Genomic DNA, 23,739 nt, shown 5'->3' with positions numbered 1-23,739 from the left:
GGTAGTATGGACATTTTGATGATGTTGATTCTACCAATCCATGAACATGGTATGTTCTTCCATCTGTTTATGTCTTCTTCTATCTCTTTTTTCAGTGTTGTGTAGTTTTCCGCGTATAGGTCTTTTACCTCCTTAGTTAAGTTTATTCCTAGGTATCTTAATTTTTTTGGTGTGATGGTAAATGGGATTGCTTTTTTAGTCTCTCTTTCTGTAAGTTCATTATTGGTGTATAGAAATGCCATAGATTTCTTAGCATTTATTTTGTATCCTGCTACTCTGCCGAATTCATTTATTAAGTCTAGTAATTTTTTGATGGAGTCTTTAGGGTTTTCTATGTACAGTATCATGTCATCTGCAAATAAGGAGAGTTTTACTTCTTCTTTTCCAATTTGGATGCCTTTTATTTCTTCTTCTTGTCTGATTGCAATGGCTAGTATTTCAACACTATGTTGAACAGAAGTGGTGAGAGTGGGCATCCCTGTCTTGTTCCTGTTCTTAGGGGAAATGGTTTTAGTTTTTGCCCATTGAGTATGATGTTGGCTGTGGGTTTGTCATATATGGCTTTTATTATGTTGAGGTATGATCCTTCTATTCCCAGCTTGCTGAGAGTTTTTATCAAGAAAGGGTGTTGGATTTTGTCAAATGCTTTTTCTGCATCAATTGATATGACTATATGGTTTTTATCTCTCAATTTGTTTATGTGATGTATCACGTTTATTGATTTGCGAATATTGTACCATCCTTGCATCCCAGGGATAAATCCTACTTGGTCGTGGTGTATGATCTTTCTGATGTATTGCTTGATTCGATTTGCTAGAATTTTGTTGAGGATTTTTGCATCTATGTTCATGAGGGATATTGGCCTGTAATTCTCCTTCATTGTGTTATCTTTACCTGGTTTTGGTATTAGGGTGATGCTGGCTTCATAGAAGGAGCTTGGAAGTGTTCCTTCTTCTTGAATTTTCTGGAATAGTCTGAGGAGGATAGGTTTTAGCTCTTCCTTAAATGTTTTATAAAACTCTCCTGTGAAGCCGTCTGGCCCCGGGCTTTTGTTTGCTGGAAGCTTTTTGATAACTTCTTCAATTTCTTCCATAGTTATCAGCCTATTGAGATTTTTAGTCTCTTCCTGAGTAAGTTTTGGAAGGTTGTGTTTTTCTAGGAATGTGTCCATTTCCTCCAGGTTGTCTAGTTTGTTGGAGTAGAGTTGTTCATAGTATTTTTTGACAATCCTTTGTATTTCTGTGGGGTCTGTTGTTATTTCACCTCTTTCGTTTCTGATTTTGTTTATTTGGGTCCTCTCTCTTTGTTTCTTGGTGAGCCTGGCTAGAGGTTCATCAATCTTGTTTATCCTTTCAAATAACCAGCTCTTGGTTTTATTGATCTTGTGTATTGTTTTTTTGGTCTCTATGTCATTCATTTCTGCTCTGATCTTTATTATTTCCTTTCTTCTGCTCACTGTGGGCTTTTCTTGTTGCTCCCTTTCTAATTCTTTGAGTTGTTGAGATAGATGATCTATTAACATTTTTTCTTGTTTTTTGAGGTAGGCCTGTAGAGCTATACATTTGCCTCTCAGGACTGCTTTCATTGTGTCCCATAGGTTTTGCAATGTTGTATTTTTATTGTCATTAGTTTCCAGGATGTTTTTAATTTCTTCTTTGATCTCATTGATAACCCAATCATTGTTTAGTAGCATACTATTCAGTTTTCAAGTGTTTGAATTTTTTGGAATGTTTTTATTGTAGTTTATTTCTAATATTATGCCACTGTGGTCTGAGAAAATGCTTGATATGATTTCAATCTTTTTGAATTTGGGGAGACTTTGCTTGTTACCCAATATGTGGTCTATTTTTGAGAATGTCCCATGTGCACTTGAGAAGAACGTATATTCCCTGGTTTTGGGGTGAAATACTCTGAAGATGTCAGTTAGGTCCATCTGATCTAGTGTGTCATTTAGAATTGCTGTTTCTTTGCTGATTTTTTGTCCAGAGGATTTATCCATTGATGTCAGTGGTGTATTAAAGTCCCCTACTATGATTGTATTGATGTTGATCTCTCCCTTGATGTCTTCCAGCAGATTTTTTATGTATTTGGGCGCTCCTGCATTGGGTGCATATACATTTACCAGAGTTATATCTTCTTGCTGGATTGCTCCCTTTAGTATTATGTAGTGGCCTTCCCTATCTCTTATTAAAGCCTTTACTTTGAGGTCTATTTTATCTGATATAAGTATCACAACCCCAGCTTTTTTCTCCTTTCCATTTGCCTGAAAAATGTTTTTCCATCCCTTCACTCTCAGTCTGTGTGAGTCTTTTGCTCTAAGGTGGGTCTCTTGTAGACAGCAAATATATGGGTCATGTTTTCTTATCCATTCAGCTACCCTATGTCTTTTGATTGGTGCATTTAATCCATTTACGTTTACTGTTATTATTGATAAGTACCTGTTTGTTGACATATTTTTCCTTAGTGTTTGTGTTTCTTCTTGCCTTTCTCTTTCTTCTTTTTACAGCAGCCCCTTTAGCATTTCTTGCATTGCTGGTTTGGTAGTGATGAACTCTCTTAGCCCTTTTTTGTCTGTGAAGCTTCTGATTCCACCTTCAATTTTGAATGATAGCCTTGCTGGGTATAGTATTCTTGGATTCAGTCCCTTGTTTTCCATCACTTTGTATATATCATTCCATTCCCTTCTGGCCTGGTGTGTTTCTGTTGAGAAATCAGTTGATATTCTGATAGGAGATCCCTTGTAGGTAACTTTCTGTTTCTCTCTGGCAGCCTTTAAGATTCTTGCTTTGTCGTTGGTGTTCGTCAGTTTAATTATGATGTGTCTTGGTGTCGGTCTTTTGGGGTTCAACTTGTTTGGGACTCTGTGTACTTCTTGGACTTGGATAGTTTTTTTCATGCCAATATCAGGGAAGTTTTCTGTCATTATTTCTTCTAATAGGTTTTCTATTCCTTGCTTCTCTTCCTCTCCTTCTTTTATCCCTATTATTCGAAGGTTGTTTCGTTTTGTGTTGTCCCGAAGCTCCCTTAGGCTCTCCTCTTGCTTTTTAAGTCTTCTTTCCAATTGCTGCTGTGTTTGTGTGTATTTTCCTACCTTGTCTTCTAATTCGCTGATGCGGTCCTCCCTCAGCCTCTTCTACTCTACTCTTTAAGCCTTCCATTGTGTTCTTTATTGCAGCTATGTCGTTCTTCATCTCCTCTTGGTTTCTTTTCATGTTGGTGACATTTTCATTCAGCTCCTTATAGCTCTCATTGAGTTGTGTGTATTTGTCATCCATCCGTTTAAACATCCTTATAACGAATACTCTGAATTCTTTCTCTGTTAAGCTGCTAGCCTCAAGTTCATTTAACTCCCTTTCTGGTGATTCTTCCTGTTCCTTCCTTTGAGAATTTCCTTTCTGTCTCCCCATGTTTTCCTGTAATGTTTTAATTGTAGTTCCAATTGCTTTGCTACCCAGGATCTTTTGGTGATGGTGCTACTGGTATAATCTCTCAGTTCTCCTGGGCTTGGTAATCTAGTGTAGCTCCCTACTTGAGCTACTTGGGTTCTCTTGATGTAGGCCTGGAAGCTTGAGAGGCACAACTGTGGTGTCTAAAAGTCAGCAGCTTTGGAGTGGAGTGTCCCAGTTTTTGCTGTCTTGCACCCTTAGTTGAAATCGCGCGTGTCCAGTGGGAACTCACAGTGGCACCCAGGAACCGTCTGTTGGGAGATCTCCCAGTGGCTCCCACTAGCACCCTGTGTGTAGATGGGCTCAGGGTGCCTGCCTGTTGTATATTCCCTTCTGTGGAGGTGTGTTTGCAGGCGCACTGCCCTGACGCCCTTTGAGGAACTCTGGCACTGAAGTTAGACAGCTAGGGTGTATGTGGGAAGTTATTCAGGAGAAAGGAGTTCAGAGTTTTTGTTGTGGGGCAGCGCGCCCTTGCCTGTACAGATCACACCCAGCAGTGGCCCCAAGCAGCTTTCCAGAGGACCCTGTGGATATATGGGCTCAGGGTGCCTTCCCCTGCTGTGGGCCTGAGTTTGCCAGCCCTGGAGTGTGCGAGAACTGGTGGCGCGCCCGCTGGCGCACATCTCTGACGCAATTTGAGAGACTCTGGCACTGAAGTTGAACAGCTAGGGTGTATGTGGGAAGTTATTCAGGAGAAAGGAGTTCAGATTTTCTGCTGTTGGGCAGCGCGCCCTTGCCTGTACAGAATCACACCCAGTAGGGGCCCGAAGCAGCTTTCCAGAGGACCCTGTGGATATGTGGGCTCAGGGTGCCTTCCCCTGCTGTGGGCCTGAGCTTGCCAGCCCTGGAGTGTGTGCGAACTGGTGGCGCGCCCGCTGGCGCACACCTCTGACGCAATTTGAGCGACTCTGGCACTGAAGTTGCACAGGTAGGGTGTATGTGGGAAGTTATTCAGGAGAAAGGAGTTCAGAGTTTTTGCTGTGGGGCAGCGCGCCCTTGCCTGTACAGAATCACACCCAGCAGGGGCCCCAAGCAGCTTTCCAGAGGACCCTGTGGATATATGGGCTCAGGGTGCCTTCCCCTGCTGTGGCCCTGAGTTTGCCAGCCCTGGAGTGTGCGCGAACTGGTGGCGTGCCTGACGGCGCAAAGCTCTGAAGCCCCCTGGCACTGAAGTGGCATTGCAGGGGTGTCCCTGGGCAGTTATTTAGGAAGAGGCAGTTCAGAGATTCCACTGTAGGGCCGCGCACCCTTGAATGTGCAGAATCACCCCCTCAGGGGCTCTCAGTGGTTCCCCAGCACTGCCTGGGCAGTGGAGTGCCCAGGTGCCTATGGGCTGGGGACGCAGCGAGTCCTGAGCTCCGGCACTGGGGAGGGGGAGGTTGCACTTACCGCCCTCAGCGGCGCACTTTTGCAGATGGAGGTCTCAGGGTTCTCGCTTCTGCTGCTGGGATGGCAGGTCTTCTACCAGAGTGGCTGTAGTGACCAGGTTTGCTTCCGAGACCAGACTAGGTGGTGGTAAGGTTAGGATTCTAGTCTCTAGCAGTTCCGTTCTTAAAATGGCGGGGTCTCTGTGCCACTGGTGTCCTCCCTGGAGTGTTTGCAGCAGCCGCGGGGTCTTGCCAACCAGGACTGCCTGGATTGGATGCCCCCTGGAAGAACTGCAGGGTCCAACTGTCCCTATTTCATTCACACACACAGCCACACACGTCCACACACACCTCAGTCACTCCTTCACTCGATCACACGCTCACCCTCCCTACCTACCTGCCGGTCGCCATCAGGATATGTCATAACTTTGAGATTTTAAAGCCAATTATTACCTAAAGCATTTTATTGAACAATAACCATGATTGTCCTTTTTATTGAAGGAAAGGACATGCTAATCTGGCTGGGAGTTGTGTGCCCCCAGGACCCTTGGAATGTGGTCATCCTCATTCAAGAACTGCCCATTATCATAGAGGCATTAATCTTGTTACCCAAACCAGCCTGCATAGCTTACTTCCTTATATAATTTAAAGTATATTGTATTGGTCTAATTTAGTTCAAAAATATTTCTTTTTGCTGAAACCGGTTTGGCTCAGTGGATAGAGAGTCGGCCTGTGGACTGAAGGGTCCCGGGTTCGATTCCGGTCAAGGGCATGTACCTTGGTTGCGGGCGCATCTCCAGTGGGGGGTGTGCAGGAGGCAGCTGATCAATGTTTCTCTCTCATCGATGTTTCTAGCTCTCTATCCCTCTCCCTTCCTCTCTGTAAAAAATCAATAAAATATATTTTTAAAAAAATATTTCTTTTTAGGGAGAGAGAATAAATCTTTGTGCCACCTCAGGGCTCTTGAAATGTCACAAAGCTGTCTCTCAGTTACATTCAGAAAAGCTGTCAAATATACTCAATTTAAAGATTATCAAAACTTACACCGGTTTTAACATTAAAGATTTGGTCTTGACCACAGAATTAATTATTTTCAATTTGGCTACTAAATTTTTGTATTTTAGTAATGTCACAGATACGACAGACTTTGAATGTCTCAGAGAAAATGCTGGGAGGACACACCTACCACTCACCCATTTCCTTGCTGCTCTAACCTCAAGGGCACAGAAGCCGCAAAGTTGTGACTGCTTCATAGCAAGCCTCAGTTCTGCCTTGGCTGGCCTGTGTGGGTTTGTGATGTCACAAGCAGGTGCAGTCCACCCGCTTCCCGTCCTGTTCCCTGTCCCCATTAATACCAACGCTGACAACTGGATGTTTAATGGACGTGATGCTGGGTGGGGTTTTGCAAATTTATCTGCCCTGCTGAGTTCAGAAAGTACTGCCTTTCATTCTATCTGGCCTGGGAACTGAAACCTCGGCTTTTGCTCAGAGTAAAATGGCCCTCCCCTCTTTTTTTGTTCTTTTCCCCTCCCACTATGCCTCAGGTGGGGAAGATAATGGTTTGTTAGGCTTGGAATTAGCTGGCCTTTGTTTTAACTTCCCTGGGTTGCAACCATTACAAATTTTGCACTTTCAAATTAATTTCAGAACCTTAAAATTTTAACCCAGCACAGCAAAATCATAAATCAGGGAAGAGCAAATTAAAGTACCTAAAAGTTAGAAAATCAAAATTACATTACAGATAGACAGACAGAGAGCTCACTAGCAAAGAGTTTCTGGTGGGCTAACACCTTGACAGGAAGAGCAAGGAGTCCCCAAGAATAAGGATTCTTGGCAATTGCTGGGACTCCTGAAATCTCTGTCATGTGTTCATCCTCACCACACACACTGGGCTTCCCCCAAAATGAGACTTGCCCCATCTTTAAACAAATTAAACAACAAAGAGACATAAAATATCAACAAACACTCTCATGTTTCCCATTCTTGGCCAAAAGCCGGGGGCCCCTGATTTCATGGAGAGACATCTGCATTGCAGACAGTGGTCTGGACCCTTCTTAAAATTATTTAGCATACATTCTAAGGCAGGTTTATAGGAGCTACTTCCCATATTTGCCATTAAGCCGTGTAAACCTCTCTCAGTTAACAGAGACACAGGATAATACAAGGTAGTTTTCACTTCACACAGACTCTCACCCTCACATTCACACATCAGGCAGTCCGAGTTTTGACTTCTACTGATGGAAAGTCCCTGAACCAAGGCAAATAATTTGCTTGAATAGTGATCAGCTACTTCTTCTGTCCCTAAAGGCAGGCCTGAACTCAAACTGGTCCCCCAGGGGAAAACTCACCAGTCAGATGTCTGATTCCAGAAAGGGGCTTTCCTGTCCTCCTTTGAGTCTACTAGAGACCCAGTCTGCTGGGACCCAGTAAATCACTGGAAGTGTGCCTTCCTGTCATCAGGGTCTCGGTCGAGTGGGCCCACCCACCTGCTCTCGTGCATCAGTGACTCAAGGGGGCAAATTTGTGTTCTTAGTCAGGGAAACCATTTTTATGTTACAGAATTTACTAGGGGACCAAAATATACACAGGACTACCCAGAGATACAGAAAAACCCCATTTATTTCTAGATGTACTAGTACCATGACTCAGGGAAACCTGTTTCCAAATCCTGAACGAAACAATATGGAGGAAGCTTTCTCTTTATACCCTTAGTTTTCTTTGTCCCCCAGATATGGATCATACTTCCAGAACTTTCACGGGCTTTGCAAAAAGCCCCATGTGTTGGGATGGGAGCCTTGAGACCACACCTAAAGGCCTGGTCTCATGCCAGCACTGATAACCTCCTCCTGGGGTTGTGTATTGTTCATGGTTTATGGCCTCTGTAAAATGAGAGTAATTAGGTAAACAGGTCTTGTAAGACCAGATAATTAAGGAAGGGGCAGTGACTAGACTACAGGCTAACAGGAATGTGCATTAGGGATACAGAGTCAGGCTGCTAGCACCAACCCCCCCCCCCACCACCACCACAAATGTCTTATTTTCCTCATCAATAATAAAATCCAAATCTCCTAATTCCTATTTTAGTACTTTTCTACTTACCTTGTAAGCAAGGTCCTGTGAATTAAGGGAGGAACCTATAAATGACAGTACTCTCAGGCCCATGATGAATGAAACCCAAGCATTAGACAACCTGGGGAAAATCTTATCCACTGTGGACTCTGCTAGGAAATACAAGGGACTGCAGACTTTTTGAGGGCATACGATATAAAGCATCTATATATATATAAAGAGGTAATATGCTAATTGGTCCTAATGGTGTCTCAGTCACGACCGGTCAAAAGGCTGCACATGCACAGGAGCTGGTGGGGAGGATGAGGGCGGGGACTTCCACCCCCAGCAGAGGTGTGTGCAGGCCTTCCCAATGCTAATGTCACACTGCCTCGGAGGCAGAAGCCACTCCCAATGGAGGCACACACAGGCAGGAGCTGGTGGGCAGGGACACAGACAAGGGGGCCTGGCCGAGCTTCCATAGCACGGCGTGAGCAGGCCTGGAGCAGACACAGACAGGGGGGCATGCCTGAGCCACTGTGGTACAGCTTGAGCAGGCCTGAAGCAGACACACACATTTTGTCCTGGTGAAGGGACTGGAGTCCGTGTTCATGAAAATACCTTGGCAGCTTCCACAGCCAGCAGTGGCAGCAGCAGTGGGCTAATGGTGGAGGTGCCTTCCCCTGATCAGCCTGGTCACCTCCCGCAGAGGGAGGCCAGACTGCACCTTAAGACCGTGTTCGGCAAACTGCGGCTTGCGAGCCACATGCGGCTCTTTGGCCCCTTGAGTGTGGCTCTTCCACAAAATACCACAGCCTGGGAGAGTCTATTTTGAAGAAGTGGCATTAGAAGAAGTTTAAGTTTAAAAAATTTGGCTCTCAAAAGAAATTTCAATAGTTGTACTATTGATATTTGGCTCTGTTGACTAATGAGCTTGCCGACCACTGCCTAAGGACAGCCCCTGAGGGCTCCCGGACTGTGAGAGGGGGCAGGCTGGGCTGAGGGTCTCCCAATCAGTGTACAAATTTCATGCACCAGGCCCCTAGTACAAATATAAAAGGGCTGTCAGGCTGTAAAATGGAGCCAGATACTTAAAAGGCTAGGTATAAATAGTTCTGAAATGATTACACTAGAATATGGATATATTTATATGTGAATGATTAAATCCATCTGAAAGAGTTCTGGTAGATGACATTTGAGTGTCATAAAGTTGCCAAGCAAGCTGCAGAGATCAGGAGTATTCAGCTTTCTTCTTTTTATTGCCAATTTTAAATTATAAAAATAATGTATTAAATTAAATTTTAAAATAAAATGATATAAAAATACATTTATTCATTCTTTTTCATACCCTCCTCCAAAGTTAGCCACTGCTAACAATTTGGTGATTAGCCTTGTAGTTAATTTCACGTGTATTGGCATACATTACAGATTTTGTTTGTTTTTTAAAATATATACTGTCATATAGTTCTACTTAACTATTTTTTACTTACTCTATGGCTTACAGATGTTTCCCTGTTGACACATGTAGATCTACCTGATTATTTTCAATTGCTGCAGGACATCCTATAGTTTGGATATAGCACAATTTGAACAGTCCCTTTTTGATAGGTGCTGGAAGCTAAGTCCAGTGGGTCATAATAAATGCAAGAAGTCCTCAAAAGTTTGAATGTACTCTTTCAGCAGGGCTGATAATCTGCATGTTATTACCTGCTTCTGAAACAGCCAAAGGCAATCCCCCTAACCTGATGGTCCTTTATTGTTTACCAGGCCTTACCTTTCATATGTATATCTGCTTTGCTAAATGGCAAAATGTGGGAATAAAAAGCCTTGGGTCCAGAGATTTGGAGGGCCCACTTCACTAGAAATTAGAGCCTCCCTTGGCTCCCCAATGCCTCCCAAATTTATATTTCATGTCTAGTTTATTCATTTACATGCAGCCCTTCTCCATATTCCTGAACCTTTGCAGCTACATAAAAGACCCTAGCTGCAGAAAGACCCTAGCATTTATGCTGCCCAAACAGGGACATCTGTAGAAGATTATTCGCCAGAGCAAAGAAAAGAAGTTAATCACCGGTAAAGGTGGGGATGTATCACCAGTAAAAGTGGGATTCACCGGTAAATTCAGTGGGGAGATTCACTGGATGTAAAGCCCATACCAAGCCTAGGAAATCACGAACCTAGGTGGGAAGGGACATCTTTTGTTTCAAGCCAGGCCATAATGGGGAAGAATTCAACCAAAAGGCAAAATTGTAAAGAAATTAAAATGTCAAAAGGTACTTTTTACATCAGGCTCAAGGAGAAAGAGTGCCATTGTCACCTTTAACTATATGGGGTCTTGTTCTGCTTCTAGTGTGGAAAGTCTTGGCAGTTAGAGAGGGTGGAACTATTAATCCTCTCACAGGGAAACTCTGATGCTTTGTTTTAAAAATTACCATAGAACACCTTGGGACAAGCAGATTTTAGCTAAAATAACTTTAAAGGCCAGTCAATGCTATAGAGAGCAGAATAGGAAAAGATTCAGGAAAAGAGCTGTGATTTGTTGGGTCTTGTCTACATGTTTTTTTTCTGTCATTTTTTTTTTTTAGTTTAATGTGTTTATTGTTAGTTTATTAAGCATGCCTTTAGTTTAATTGGGAAAAGAAACCATCTGAGCAGCCAGACCAGTTACTGAATTTCCCCAAAGCAAGCGGGATGTGGGGGTGGGGAGACACATGGTGATCCTGTAAAATGGATGCCCACTCCCAAGAGTGCTATTAAAAAGTCTCATTCTTGCCATGTTTTTCTCCAGTCCATCATTTAAAAATTTAGCAGAATTTAGAATGCATCTGGGATTTCTGTACTCATAAAAAGAGAAAGCTAGCTTAAGACAAAAAGTGCGTACCATCTGATTTTGGATTTTATATAGTTTTGGGCTAAGTTTAAATCTCTTTATGGATGCCATAGAATAAACCCCAAGACTCTTTTTCTCAAAAGAAAAAAGATGGCGAAGATGACCCCCCCCCCAAAATATATATATATATATATATATATATATATATATATATATATATATATATATAGGCTGAGTTCGGGCAATAAGATTGGTATTTCCATAATAAAGGGTAGTTTTTGAATAATAATGGACCGCATTCCAAAGTCAACATTAAGGCTGCCAGAATGTCAGTAAATTATCTGTTACAGAATTTGCCAAAGTAAATGCCTTGGATAATAATAATTGGCTTTAAAATATCAAAATTGATATTTTGAGAAGGGCTGCATGTAAATGAATAAACTAGACATGAAATATAAATTTGGGAGGCATTGGGGAGCCAAGGGAGGCTCTAATTTCTAGTGAAGTGGGCCCTCCAAATCTCCGGACCCAAGGCTTTTTATTTCCACATTTTGCCATTTAGCAAAGCAGATATACATATGAAAGGTAAGGCCTGGTAAACAATAAAGGACCATCAGGTTAGGGGGATTGCCTTTGGCTGTTTCAGAAGCAGGTAATAACATGCAGATTATCAGCCCTGCTGAAAGAGTACATTCAAACTTTTGAGGACTTCTTGCATTTATTATGACCCACTGGACTTAGCTTCCAGCACCTATCAAAAAGGGACTGTTCAAATTGTGCTATATCAAAATTATAAAAACATAGATAAATAAATATAATTAAGATAAAGGATTTGTGGGAGAGCTTTTCAGTAATAAGTATAGGTATATTGATAATGCAGGTCCAGTATCCCAGGTGAAGACTGGCTGCACCCTTTGTTAATGGAGGGGGCTAGTTTCCCACTGGCAGCAATTTCTAAAGAAAGAATGTGGTGATTTTACATTTAAATAGCTACAACCTTGCTTCCTGGGTTTGCCCTCCTTTTGCCAACTAGAAACTTGGTATTCCAGAGCCTTTGGCAACTTGGAGCTTTAGAGTTTGCTAAATTAATTGATAAAAATTTATTGAATGTCCAGGTATTTTGAAATGACAAAATACTGAAATATTAATCTGAGTTTGCCTCATATGAAAAATCTAGAGGACAGAATTGAATCTATTTAATTAAATATGTCATGTATTTTATGTTTGAAATATATTCTTAAAAATGTGAAGTTATTACTACTCAGAAATGCTAAGTATTTAACTTACCAGCTAAAATTCAAGGCTCTAAGAGTTTAAAGTTCAAATTAACTTGGGAGAAATTATATAGTTGTGGTAACAAAATACATAAAGTATAGAAATTTATTTCTAAGAAAATAATTCTTGTATTTTCTCTGGAGAAATTAGTATTTTAAAATATATTGCAGTCTTAACTATGTGTGGTAAAATTTCAACCTAGAGTATAATATTTTATATGGTCTGCTTAAAAAAGAGGATTAATTCTATGGTGTGAACCAAATTTTTAAGATAAAAAACAGTTTAAATTTAATTGATATATTTTAGAATAATTATAAAAAGTACATAATATAATCTTTGGGAAATATATATACTAGTGGCCTAGTGCACGAAATTTGTGCACATTAAAAGGGGATTAATTAGAGGAAATATTTTAATATTGCTATCTGCCCTTTCTCTATAATAGAAGTGTCAGAGATGAAATAAAATTAGTAAAATTTATATCAAAATCTTCCTCCTGTCAGAGTCTGGGGTGCACCACAGGACCCAGAGTCAAGTCCCCACCCTCTCACGTGTGCCTCAAAATTGTGTGAGACCCAGACCTGGCCAGCTCCCCCCGCCCATTGGGCTAGATCCAGACCTGGCCGGTCCCACCCTTGTCAAGCCCCATTGGGTGGGGGGCACAGCATCAGGTCCCTTGGCCCAGTGCTGGGGAGGGGGGCACGGCCTGAGGTCCCCCAGCCCAGACCAGGGCAGGGAGTGCACCTTGAGGTCCCCCATCAAGCCCCGCTGGGTGGGGAGCATGGCCTGAGGTCCGCCTCTCAAGCTCCACCTGGCGGGGGTGCAGCCTGAAGCCCCCTGGCCTGGCGCTGGGGCTGGGGGCATGGCCTGAGGTACCCTGTTAATCCCTGCTGGGTGGGGGGTGTGGCCTGAGGTCCCCCTGTCAAGCCCTGCTGGGCGGGGGGCATGGCCTGAGGTCCCCCATCAAGCCCTTCTGGGTGGGGGTGTGGCCTGAGGTACACTGGCCTGGTGCCAAGGTGGGGGGCATGGCCTGAGATCTCCTGGCCTGGCACCAGGGTGGGGTGTGTGGCCTGAGGTCCCCTGTCAAGTCCCTGCTGATTGCTCATTAAGGCTTGTTATGGGAACTCGGCCTCCACTGTGGGTGTAGCCATCTTGTGTTATGGAAACCCCCACCTTTGTGGTGGGCACTGTCATCTTTGTGGTGGAGTGATGGTAAATTTGCATATTCCCTCTTTATTATATAGGATATATATATATATATGATGGTCTTTCCAAGTTAAATTTCAAGACTTTAACTGAGAGATGGCTTTTGGGACATTCCATGGGCCCTGGAGTGATTCAAGAATTTATTCTCTCTTCTTAAAAGAAATATTTTTTAAATAGGCTGTCTAATATACTTGAAATCATGTGGAAAGCTTTATCAAATAAAAATTAATAAATATATTTTATTTATATACATATATTTTAAATATTATAAAGTTTTCATCTCTAAAGAAGGGCAGGCAAAGTTGCTAAATATATCTTAAGTAAAGCCAGATCATTCAGCAGCGAAATTTTAAAAGACAAAAAGCCTCAGACAGCCTGCACTTCAAATAGGCTGGGGGAGGGGACGGAATTTGTACCTCCTACGTATAATTTTGTTTACTTTGCTTTTTCAATAAAGATGCCTACTTTAATTACCTAATAAATTAGCTTTTAAAAATATAATCAAGGTCTCATATAATTTCAGTTATATGAGAAGCAAATATTTGTATAAACAATTGGATTCTAGTAAATTCCTCTGAAATAGTTCCTGAGACTTCCCATAATCCCTCTGTGTATGCAAATGAGCATTAACCAAAAGGAATGCTATTTAGAAGTAAATTTTAAGTTTAATAAAAAGGAGAAATGTAAAAAAATTTAAATCTCTTCTGCTAATATTTACAGGGTAAACTGAAGGGTATTATTCAAGCATTAAAACTGATCATTAATAAAGTCACCGTAAGTAGAAAGAGAGTCACTTAATATGTAGGCATCACAGTACCAGTCAGCATCTAAAAAACAACCATGTTTACTGCTTGGTGTGAAAGAAAGAAAAAAAAGTTTTTAAAAGAAACTCTCTAAAGGTGGCCTAGAAATTACTCTGGGAGGAAATAAAAGGACGTTTCCTTCAAATGTTTGGAAAACTTTAATTAAAAGTCAATGTATTAGGCCTCAAAAAGAAAAATAAATAATTGGCATTTTGCCTCCCTAACAAAGCTTATGTAGATATACTCAAAGACTGATAGAAGAAATTCAATTAGTGTCATTTACTGTCCACAGCCAAGGACAAGTAAAGTTAGAAAATAAGCCTTATTTCACACTAATTTATATTGGCAAATTGAAAATAAGTGAATATTCAGGGGAACTTAGTTGTACTAGGAAGGAAACTATACCTGGAGCATTAACTAATTTTTTTACTGATGGTTCATCTCATAAGAAAGCTGCTTAATGGTGCAATGAATCCAAACCAGTCATATTTCTGTGCAAAGAATTGAATTAAAAAGCTATCAAGACTGCATTGCAGGATTTCCAAAAGCCTCTTGATATTATTTAAAACAAAAAAGAGTAATCTCCTGTAAGTAAATCACATCAAGCCTTAATTACTTAAATTTTTACTTTAAAATTTTTTTCACTTGTAATGCTGATGGCAAGACACACATGGTGTCCAAATAAGCCAATGGAAAATGGTTTGGCAGAATGAAAAGATCCCGAGTCTAGTTTATAGAAAGGATTCCTTTATTAACCTTTGGTCAAGAATATGCTTATATATTTCCATAAAACTCCTCCAAGCCTGTGTGGATTCCTGTAACAATGGATCTAAGAGAGGAACTGACCAGACTACTCCAGCCACAGATGGCAGTGGCCCCAAGCAACATGCTGAGGAGGCAGAGGAGAAACAGTCCAGAGGTGGGGGATAGTAAAGACGCCTTGCTATGCTAGCAGACATTAGCTGTGCATTGCTGCAGGTTGCCCAGGACAAGCCAAAGAAGGTCAGACCTGCATTGCCATTGCTCACTGTTTATCCACCATCCAGAACTAGAGTATCATTGCTGTCATGTCACAGGGGACAGTGGTTGAGAAAGGAACCTATAAAAAACTGTTATACAGTAATTAAGAAGGGGGCTCAAGGAACTTGGCCCAGAAAGGAGCTTACTGCAGACTGATTCCTTTGATGCCTGGCAGCAATTTAAAAGGACGTGATAGAACTCAATTTTTATCATTGAATTTAAAAATCTTAAAAGGACCAGAGCTCTGCAAATGGCATACATTCTTGTTAAATTTATTAAATCAAAAAGGGTGATATGCTGGAGACTAAGTCCAGGGGGTAATAATACATGTGAGAAGTCCTCAAAAGGTTGAATGGACTCTTTCAGCAGGGCTAAAAATCTGCATGTTATTACCTGCTGCTAGAACAGCCAAAGGCAATTTCCCTAACCTGATGGTCCTTTATTGTTTACCAGGCCTTACCTTTCATATGTATATCTGCTTTTCTAAAGGGCAAAATGTGGGAATGAAAAGCCCTGGGTCCAGAGATTTGGAGGGCCCACTTCACTAGAAAGTAGAGCCTCCCCTGGCTCCCCCATGCCTCCCAAATTTATATTTCATGTCTAGTTTATTCATTTACGCACAGCCCTTCTCCAGATTTCCAAACCCTTGCAGCTGCGAAAAAGACCCTAGCTGTGGAAAGACCATAGCAGATAGGTATTTTTTGTATTTCCAATTATACAGTACTAGAGGCCCGGTGCACGAAATTTGTGCACCGGGGAGGGGGTGTCCCTCAGCCCAGCCTTCACTCTCTCCAATCTAGGACCCCGCGAGGGCAGTCGGACATCCCTTTCACAATCCAGGACTGCTGGCTCCCAACTGCTCACCTGCCTGCCTTCCTGATTGCCCCTAACCGCTTCCACCTGCCAGCCTGATCACCCCCTAACTACTCCCCTGCCAGCCTGATTGATGCCTAACTGCGCCCCTGCCAGCCTGTTTGTCCCCAACTGCCCTCCCCTGTAGGCCTGGTCCCCCCCAACTGCTCTCCCCTGCAGGCCGGGGTCCCTCCCAACTGCCCTTCCCTGCAGGCCTGGTCGCCCCCAACTTCCCTCCTCTGCCAGCTTGGTCATCCCTAACTGCCCTCTCCTGCTGGTTTGATCGCCCACAACTGCACACCCTTGCAGGCCTGGTCCCTGCCAACTGCCATCCCCTGCTGGCCATCTTGTGGTGGCCATCTTGTGTCCACATGGGGCAGGATCTTTGGCCACATGGGGGCAGCCATATTGTGTGTTGGAGTGATGATCAATCTGCATATTACTCTTTTATTAGATAGGATAGAGGCCTGGTGCACGGGTGGGGGCCGGGACAAGCCAAAGAAGGTCAGATCTGCATTGCCATTGCTCACTGTTTATCCACCCTGAAGGGTGTCCCGGATCAGGGTGGGGGTTCCCTTGGGGCGTGGGGCAGCTTGGGCGAGGGGCCTGTGGTGGTTTGCAGGTTGGCCATGCCCTCTGGCGACCCAAGTGGAGGCCCTGGTATCTGGGTTTTTTTTTATCTTCTACAATTGAAACTTTGTAGCCTGGAGTGGAGCCAAGCCTTCTGCTTTCTCCGTGTCGGCAGCCATTTCTGTTGGGTCTTATGTATCTTCTATAATTGAAACTTTGTAGCCTTAAGCAGAGGCTTGGGCTGGCCAGGGTGTGTGGAAAGCTTGGCTTCCTTTATTGCCAGGAGCAACCCTAGCCTCCTGCTCTCTCCAGGTCCGTGGCTGCAGCCATTTCTGTTTGGCTTTATGTATCTTCTATCATTGAAACTTTGTATCCTTGAGTGGAGGCCTAGGCCGGCAAGGGCAGGCGGAAAGCTTGGCTTCCTCCATTGCCGGGGAAACTCAAGCCTCCCTCCTGCTCTCTGTGGCAGTAGCCATCTGGGTTGGGTTTATTTGCATATTCACTCCTGATTGGTTGGTGGGCATGGCTTTGTGGGCATGGCTTGTGGGTGTAGTGGAGTGATGATTAATTTGTATATTACTCTTTTATTAGATAGGATTATAAAGCAAAGCTGCAATGAGAATTCTTGTATGTTTTCTTGTACAGATGAGCAAGCATTTCTTTGGAGAAGAAGTAGAATCTTAGAATCTGTAAGTCTCTCTCTCTCTCTCTCTCTCTCTCTCTCTCTCTCTCTCTCTCCCCCTGGCCAATTTGCCCATCCAAATGGATGTACCAATTTCCACTCCTGCCAATAGTAGATGAGAGTTGCACTAGACCTTCATGGGGGAGGGGGGTTCAGAATCTTCAAATTCTTGGTAATTATGTATGTATGAATCCATCCTGTGTTTGAAATGGCAGTTTAACACACAATTCTTGATACACTCAAGATATGATTCCTTATCAAAGGATACAATTTTAGAGTTAAAATGGACCTGGAAACAATTCTTGTCAGAGTTTGATTTGCCAGGATATAAGAAAAAAAAAGGCTGAATTCTGGATCGTAATAGCTCATGCCATTAATCTCAGAAAGCAGCTCTATAAGCAAAAAATAGTTAAATAAGTTGCTAGGTAAATCCTGTTTGTATCATCTTTAGGGCATGAAGTACTTACACTGTGGAAAGTTTGTTCATGGGAAGCTGAAATCTCGGAACTATGTGGTAGATGGGTGTTTTGTACTAAAAGTAACATATTATGGCTTTAATGACATCTTGGACATGCTAACACTCTCCCAACAGAAACCTTCTGCTGAAGGTAAGCGGTGTATTTTACCTTTCTGATGCACATAAGATAGCTCCAAAGTTCAAATGAGTATATGCACTGAATTAAAGCCTCAGGCTGATTCAACTCCTCACTTTTGTTGAAAAATCAGCCTCATTTCCAAGCCAAAGGAGTTGAATGAATTCTGTAGGCTGTAATTTTAGCAAAGCTTAACCTTCAGAACAAAGCCTGTGCAATAATGTTGAGTTCCTGCTGTGGCAGGATTAGGCTGTATTGTTTGTAGACCCCAGGAGTCCCTGGAGGAAAGTACTGAGTGCTGGGCACACAGTAGGTGCTCAATAAATACTTGTCAGATTGAATGGAAGGTAATTTGGTAGCTGGACCCCTACAAAGCACATTCTGAAATGGCATATCATTAGTGCCTACCCTCACTATCTCTGTCAGAGAGATAGAAGCAAGTAGGGGGCCCCTAGCAAGTTAATGCTCTATGGGTTGTGTGGGATGACTTCAGACGGAACTATGGCATTCTAGTAAATAAGTAGGTATGGCATTAAGGTCCATTTTGTGTTTTTGTCTTCTGTTAATGCACTAGTGGCAGCAGCACCAAACAATGTCTGTAGGAATCATCACATATCAAATAGAAATCTTCAATGGGGAATGGGAATGAGTGAGTGAGAACTAGGAGGAAATGAACTGATGGAAGAGAGGGAGTAAGAAAGAGAAAAAGTAAGAAGGAGAAACAATGAATCAGGTAAAATACACATAAGAAACAGGCATTAAAAGTTTTAACCAGTATTGCAAGGGCAAAGAAGAGAGTGACACAGAAAACACAGAAAAACACAAGAAAGACAGGAGGAGAGAGATAAAATCACAACATATTCTCATATTCTTTAAAGGATCTTTGGCATTATAAGTTCTAAAACTGCTGAGTGTATTACATAGAAAAAATGAAGAATGAAAGACAGAGGGACACATGTGCAGATAGAGATGGACAGTCTGGTGACAAGTGGTATCATCTTTGTGCTTTACAAAACTTGTGGGAGATTAAACTTTAGGGAATCATCTAGTCCAATTCTTATTTAACAGATAAGATAACTGAGGCTCAATATTTTCTCAAATAATGCAGCTACTTAGCAGCATTTCCAGGAATTCAATTTTGGTCTTCTGCAGACTAGCCCTTTCATCCAACTAAATTAAAACATATACTAATTTCTTTTTTCTCTATCCATCCATGCTTTGGAGGATGAAGCTCCTGGTAATCGCAATAAAAATTTAAAATCTCTCTCTCTCTCTCTCTCTCTCTCTCTCTCTCTCTCTCTCTCTCTCTCTCTCTCTCTCTCCTTGTTCTCATTGCAGACTTAGTCCTATGGTTATTATTTGGCTGATTCCACTTTAAAAGTTTGGAGTAGTTTTCTGGTCTTAGAGCTAACATGTTGGGACAGCAGCTGCAGAGTGGCAAGTACTTAGCTTCCTATCAAAATTAGTTACCCACAAAAGATAAAACACAATGCCAAGTTTCCAATGTTTCATTTAATTCACAGGTTGACAACTTTCAAACTTAAGTAACTCTGGTCTCAGAGTGAGGAAAGGATAGTTGCAGACTGTGTGTGTGTGTGTGTGTGTGTGTGTGTGTGTGTGTGTGTGTGTGTGTGTGTACTGTGTCTGTCTTTTTCTCTACCTCTCTCTCTTTCTGTTTCATTTCACTCTCCAAATTGCAATGGCAGTGTGGATGCTCAATCCATTCTTCACACACTGCAGCCAGGAGTTTTCTAAACTGCAAATCTGATCATGTCACAGCTGTGCCAAAATTCATTCAATGGCTTCCGATGGTTTAAGATAAAGTTCAAATTCTTTTACATGGCTTATGAGCCTTGCGTGGTCTGGGCCTTGCAAACCTCCCTCCATCTCTATGCTCCAGCGGTGCTGAACTCCTTCCAGTTGTTTATTTACACCAGGCCCTCTCTTACTTACAGATCTTCACACACACTGTGCACATTACTTGAGATAGTCTTCCCTTCCCGCTCTTTTATATACTTATCTGATTCTGGCTAAATTCTATTCCTTCTTTAGGGCTCAGCATAAATACCACTTATTCAAGAGGGTTCCCATGCTTCCTTATGCTGGGCTAAGTTCTCTTAACGATCCCTAGGGCTTTGAACTTTGTTGTAATACTATACATTTTTGGTATTGTGTGTTTAATTAGCTGTCCTCTTTCCTTATTTAAACTATAAGCTCCGTGAAGGCAAGAAACAGGTTTTCTTCCCTCAGCACCTTTCTCAACCAGACAGGATAAATGTTTGCTGCATCAACAAATGGATGAAGTAACTTGCTGCTCCCTGCTGTACATAATAGGGCTAATCAATCTTATAATTTAAAAGCTCTCAGAGATGATCTGGCTCAACTTCCATTTTATATTTGGGGAAACTGAGGTTCAGAAAGGTGAGCTAATTAGTGACCAAGCTGAGATTTTAAACTCACGTCTCTTTATTTCCATATTTGTTATTTTTGTACTTTACCACACTGACTATTGAAAGGTGATTTTTATCACCATAGCAAGGCTCAGAGTTAGTATTGCCTCCAGCAGATTAAAAACAAAACAAGCTAAGGTAATTTTTCTAGTTTTCTTGAGAGTTTAAGTATGGCATGTAGTGCTCTTACTTGGCTGGAGTAGGGATGGGGAAATGGGGTGTTTTGTAAGTATATTCATTACTGCCTACTCTCAATTATATAATTTTAGTGCAGATAAAGCCACATTTTAGCCATTAACAACATACATCTAAGTGCTCTCTGAAAATACTATCTGGTAATGATTGTATTTAATAATCCAGCTTTTACCAGAGAGTTCTGTCCCCCTTTTCCTTCTTGTGCTTTTAAATTTGCAGAGAGAGGATGCCAGGAAGAAGTCACACACCATTTTCTCTGCTCCCAAATATTCCTCCTGCCCTCCCCCTCAAAAGCATATGCCTGAAATTCCACAGACATAAATATATTCTTTGACTAAAGTATCATTTAATCTTTTCAGTTTTATTTATAAATATCAGTCCACTTAGGTACGGAGACATAAGGGCAAAATCACTATAGATAGTGTATCAGAGACTTTCATGGGGGCAGGGGAGAGGGGAAAAAAGACTGGGGATACCTAAAAGAGAAAGAGAAAAGATAAGTATATGATTGAGGAAATGCGAGAATTCCCTGTTCTACCATTTTGATCAGGATTGGCTTAAAATAAGAATTTCCAGGGTGAGTTTCTCCTTCCGGGGTTTTACTAACAAACCAAAATAATCCCAGACCTTTCACTCTCCTTCCTGCTTCATAGAAGTTTGTCCCCTGGACTCCCTTCCCAATACCCCAAATTTAACAAGATGAAAAGTAAGCTACCACTTTCCCCCAACCCCTCAGTGAACATTATTTCAACCTCTCTATCTGGCCATCAACCAGTTGTTTACTACAACTTTCACCCCTTTTCAGAGCACATAGAGCTTATCCCCAGCCCTATCACTTCCTTCCCCATTGTAGCCTTCCTATGTCTCTGGTTTCTGTCCTGCTGCCACCTGCACTCCTTTAGGCCCCTTTCACCTCAACTCTGGCTCTTCCAGTAACAACTTCCTAGCTAGTCTCCCTGACTCCAGCCTCTCTCGTTCTTCAATCCAGCTTGTGCATTTTGCCAGATTCATATTCTTGTACACGGTTTTCATCAAATTCCTCTCCAACTTCTGTACCCCTACTGCCTTTTGTATTCATTCCAAATGCCTTCATTTGGCCCTCAGGGCCTCTCACCTTCTGACCTCATTCTTCCACATATCCTTCCTCCCCCACTTCATCAACCCCATTTTTCATTTCTCATTATTTCCTAACAGAGCCACTCCTTTCAGCCAAGCTAATCTGCTTACCAGCACCCCCATCTGCAATTTGCTCCTTTGTACCTCTTATTCTTTTGCATGTACTGTTCTTTATCCCTACAAAACCTTTACCCTCTCAGTTCTAGGAAACTGCACCTCAACCTTCTTAACAAGTTCCTTTAAGATTTAACTTTTCCAGGAAGCTTTTCTGGATTAAGTTGATCAGTTCAGATTTATATTTATTTGCACTTTAAGAAATTGTCCGTATTTAGCCATTGTGACCTATAGAAACATAAATTTTATACGATTCAATGTAAAAGACTCCCGCCAACTTTTGACTGTTCTATTTATATTGTTAATGTGTATTTCTTCATATATTGCTTAAGGGGCCCTCCCAAAAAATTTCTGAGTCTCTAACTGCCATAACACTCTGAAAGCAGAAATAATGTATTTTTTACCTTGATGGGGCCTGAAATGATGCAGAGAACACTATGGGTGGTCAAATTTGGCTTTTAATGGATTCATTTTCTTGTACTATATAGTGGGCCTCATCACTATCTCTCTTGTATTACAGTTAGGGGTACACATGTCTGTCTTATCCACTGGTCTGTAAACTGTGAAAGGGCAAATGCAAGGCCTAATTTATCTTTGGCACCTCGCACATACCTAGCACTGTGTCTAATACATAGTAGATCCTCAATAAATATTTGCATAACTGAGTTGAAGGATTTGCTATACCTTTTTTGCTCTTCAAGGAACAGAGGAGGCCTGAGGATTCTCTAATCTTTTTAGAGAAGACCTGGAGAAACCAACCTATGAATCCCTGAGCTTCAGCCCAATCAAATTACTAGACACATATAGATTTTAGCAAACAGCAAATCCATGGCAACCAGTCTGGTAATGCACTACCTTTCCCTGGAAGCCTGCCAACTGCTACTGGCAGGTTCAAGAGAGCAAGAAAGCAAGAGCCAGATAGTTTTCTACTTTGAGCTTCTCTGTCCTTCACCACACATGTGTTGTACATGCCTGCATGGTCCTGGGGTGGGGAAAGTGGTATGCTTTCTCTGTGCACAATTCCTTAGGTTCATAGATTCAGACCCTGGGAAGGCACTAGCATGCCGGTTTGTCTAATCTATATATATAAAAGGCTAATATGCGAAGTATCCCCTCAGGAGTTCAACCGGGAGGCCAGGAGTTCGATCACTCACTATGACATGTGCTGACCACCAGGGGATGGTGTGGAATGAAGGAAGACTCTGGCCAGCACCTGGCAGCTGGCAGCCAGGGAAGCGAGGCCCTGGCCGGCAACTGGAAGGCCCTGATTGGCCCTTATCATTGGCCAGACCTAGGGATCCTACTCGTGCATGAATTTTGTGCAATGGGCCTCTAGAAACAATATAAAGCAGTCAAAGAAATAGCACCCTTGGAGCCCTTGAGGCCATTGCACATACTGTCAGTTAATCTACCCTGCATTCATTACACAATACTTTCTTTTCAGAATTGTTGTGGACAGCCCCTGAACTGCTGAGAGCCCCCAAGGAAAGCAGGTTAGGTTCTTTTGCAGTAGATGTCTATAGCTTTGCCATCATCATGCATGAAGTGACGGTCCAGGGAACCCCATTGTGCATGATGGACCTGCCTGCTCAAGGTAAGCAGGAGGTGAGAAAAGCACACCAGGGGCTCACCCATGACCCAGTTTATCATGCCAATCCACAGGCCAGGCCGAGGGACCCCACCTGCTAAAGGAACCCCGCTCACTCTGCAGACACCCTTTGAGCCATGGTGCAGCCCCAGGTGCTGCAGCTGGGGAGGGACTGCGGGAGGTTGGCTCCAGGGCATATCTGGTCTGTTTAGCCCAGTCCCACCCTGCTGGCCACCTTCTAATTAATTTCCTTTTAATGTACACAAATCTGTGCACCAGGTCACTAGTGGTAATATAAGTTACTAACATGAAGGGAAGCTGAGTGAAGGGCATATAGGCAATTGTACTATTTTTTACAACTTTTCTGGAAGTCTAAATTTATTTCTAAATAAAGGATTTTAAAAATGCAAACAAAACAAAACAAAACCCACCAAATAGTTACCATTTGCCCTACTTAGCGTCCAATATCACTTGTCTACTCAAAGCTCCCCAACTGTTCCCTATCAGTTGTTAAACAAAACACATGTTTCTCACATGACATATAATGCTTTTCACATTCTGGCCCCTAACCACCTCTCTAGGCT

General features: G+C 42.3%; 1 protein-coding gene across 1 annotated transcript in view; it reads left to right on the top strand.

The window, feature by feature from the left end:
- GUCY2F (guanylate cyclase 2F, retinal) overlaps nucleotides 1-23,739 on the top strand; it is a gene marked incomplete at its 5' end in the record, with an annotated part of 158,497 nt that overhangs the window by 81,262 nt on the left and 53,496 nt on the right. Inside the window, 2 exon segments of the mRNA XM_054719256.1 lie at nucleotides 17,525-17,707; nucleotides 23,012-23,161. Of these exon segments, the coding sequence (XP_054575231.1) occupies nucleotides 17,525-17,707; nucleotides 23,012-23,161 (333 nt within the window).

The sequence above is a fragment of the Eptesicus fuscus genome, chromosome 1 (genome assembly GCF_027574615.1).
Source record: "Eptesicus fuscus isolate TK198812 chromosome 1, DD_ASM_mEF_20220401, whole genome shotgun sequence".
Taxonomy (NCBI): domain Eukaryota; kingdom Metazoa; phylum Chordata; class Mammalia; order Chiroptera; family Vespertilionidae; genus Eptesicus; species Eptesicus fuscus.
This window is presented reverse-complemented; position numbering and strand designations above follow the sequence as displayed.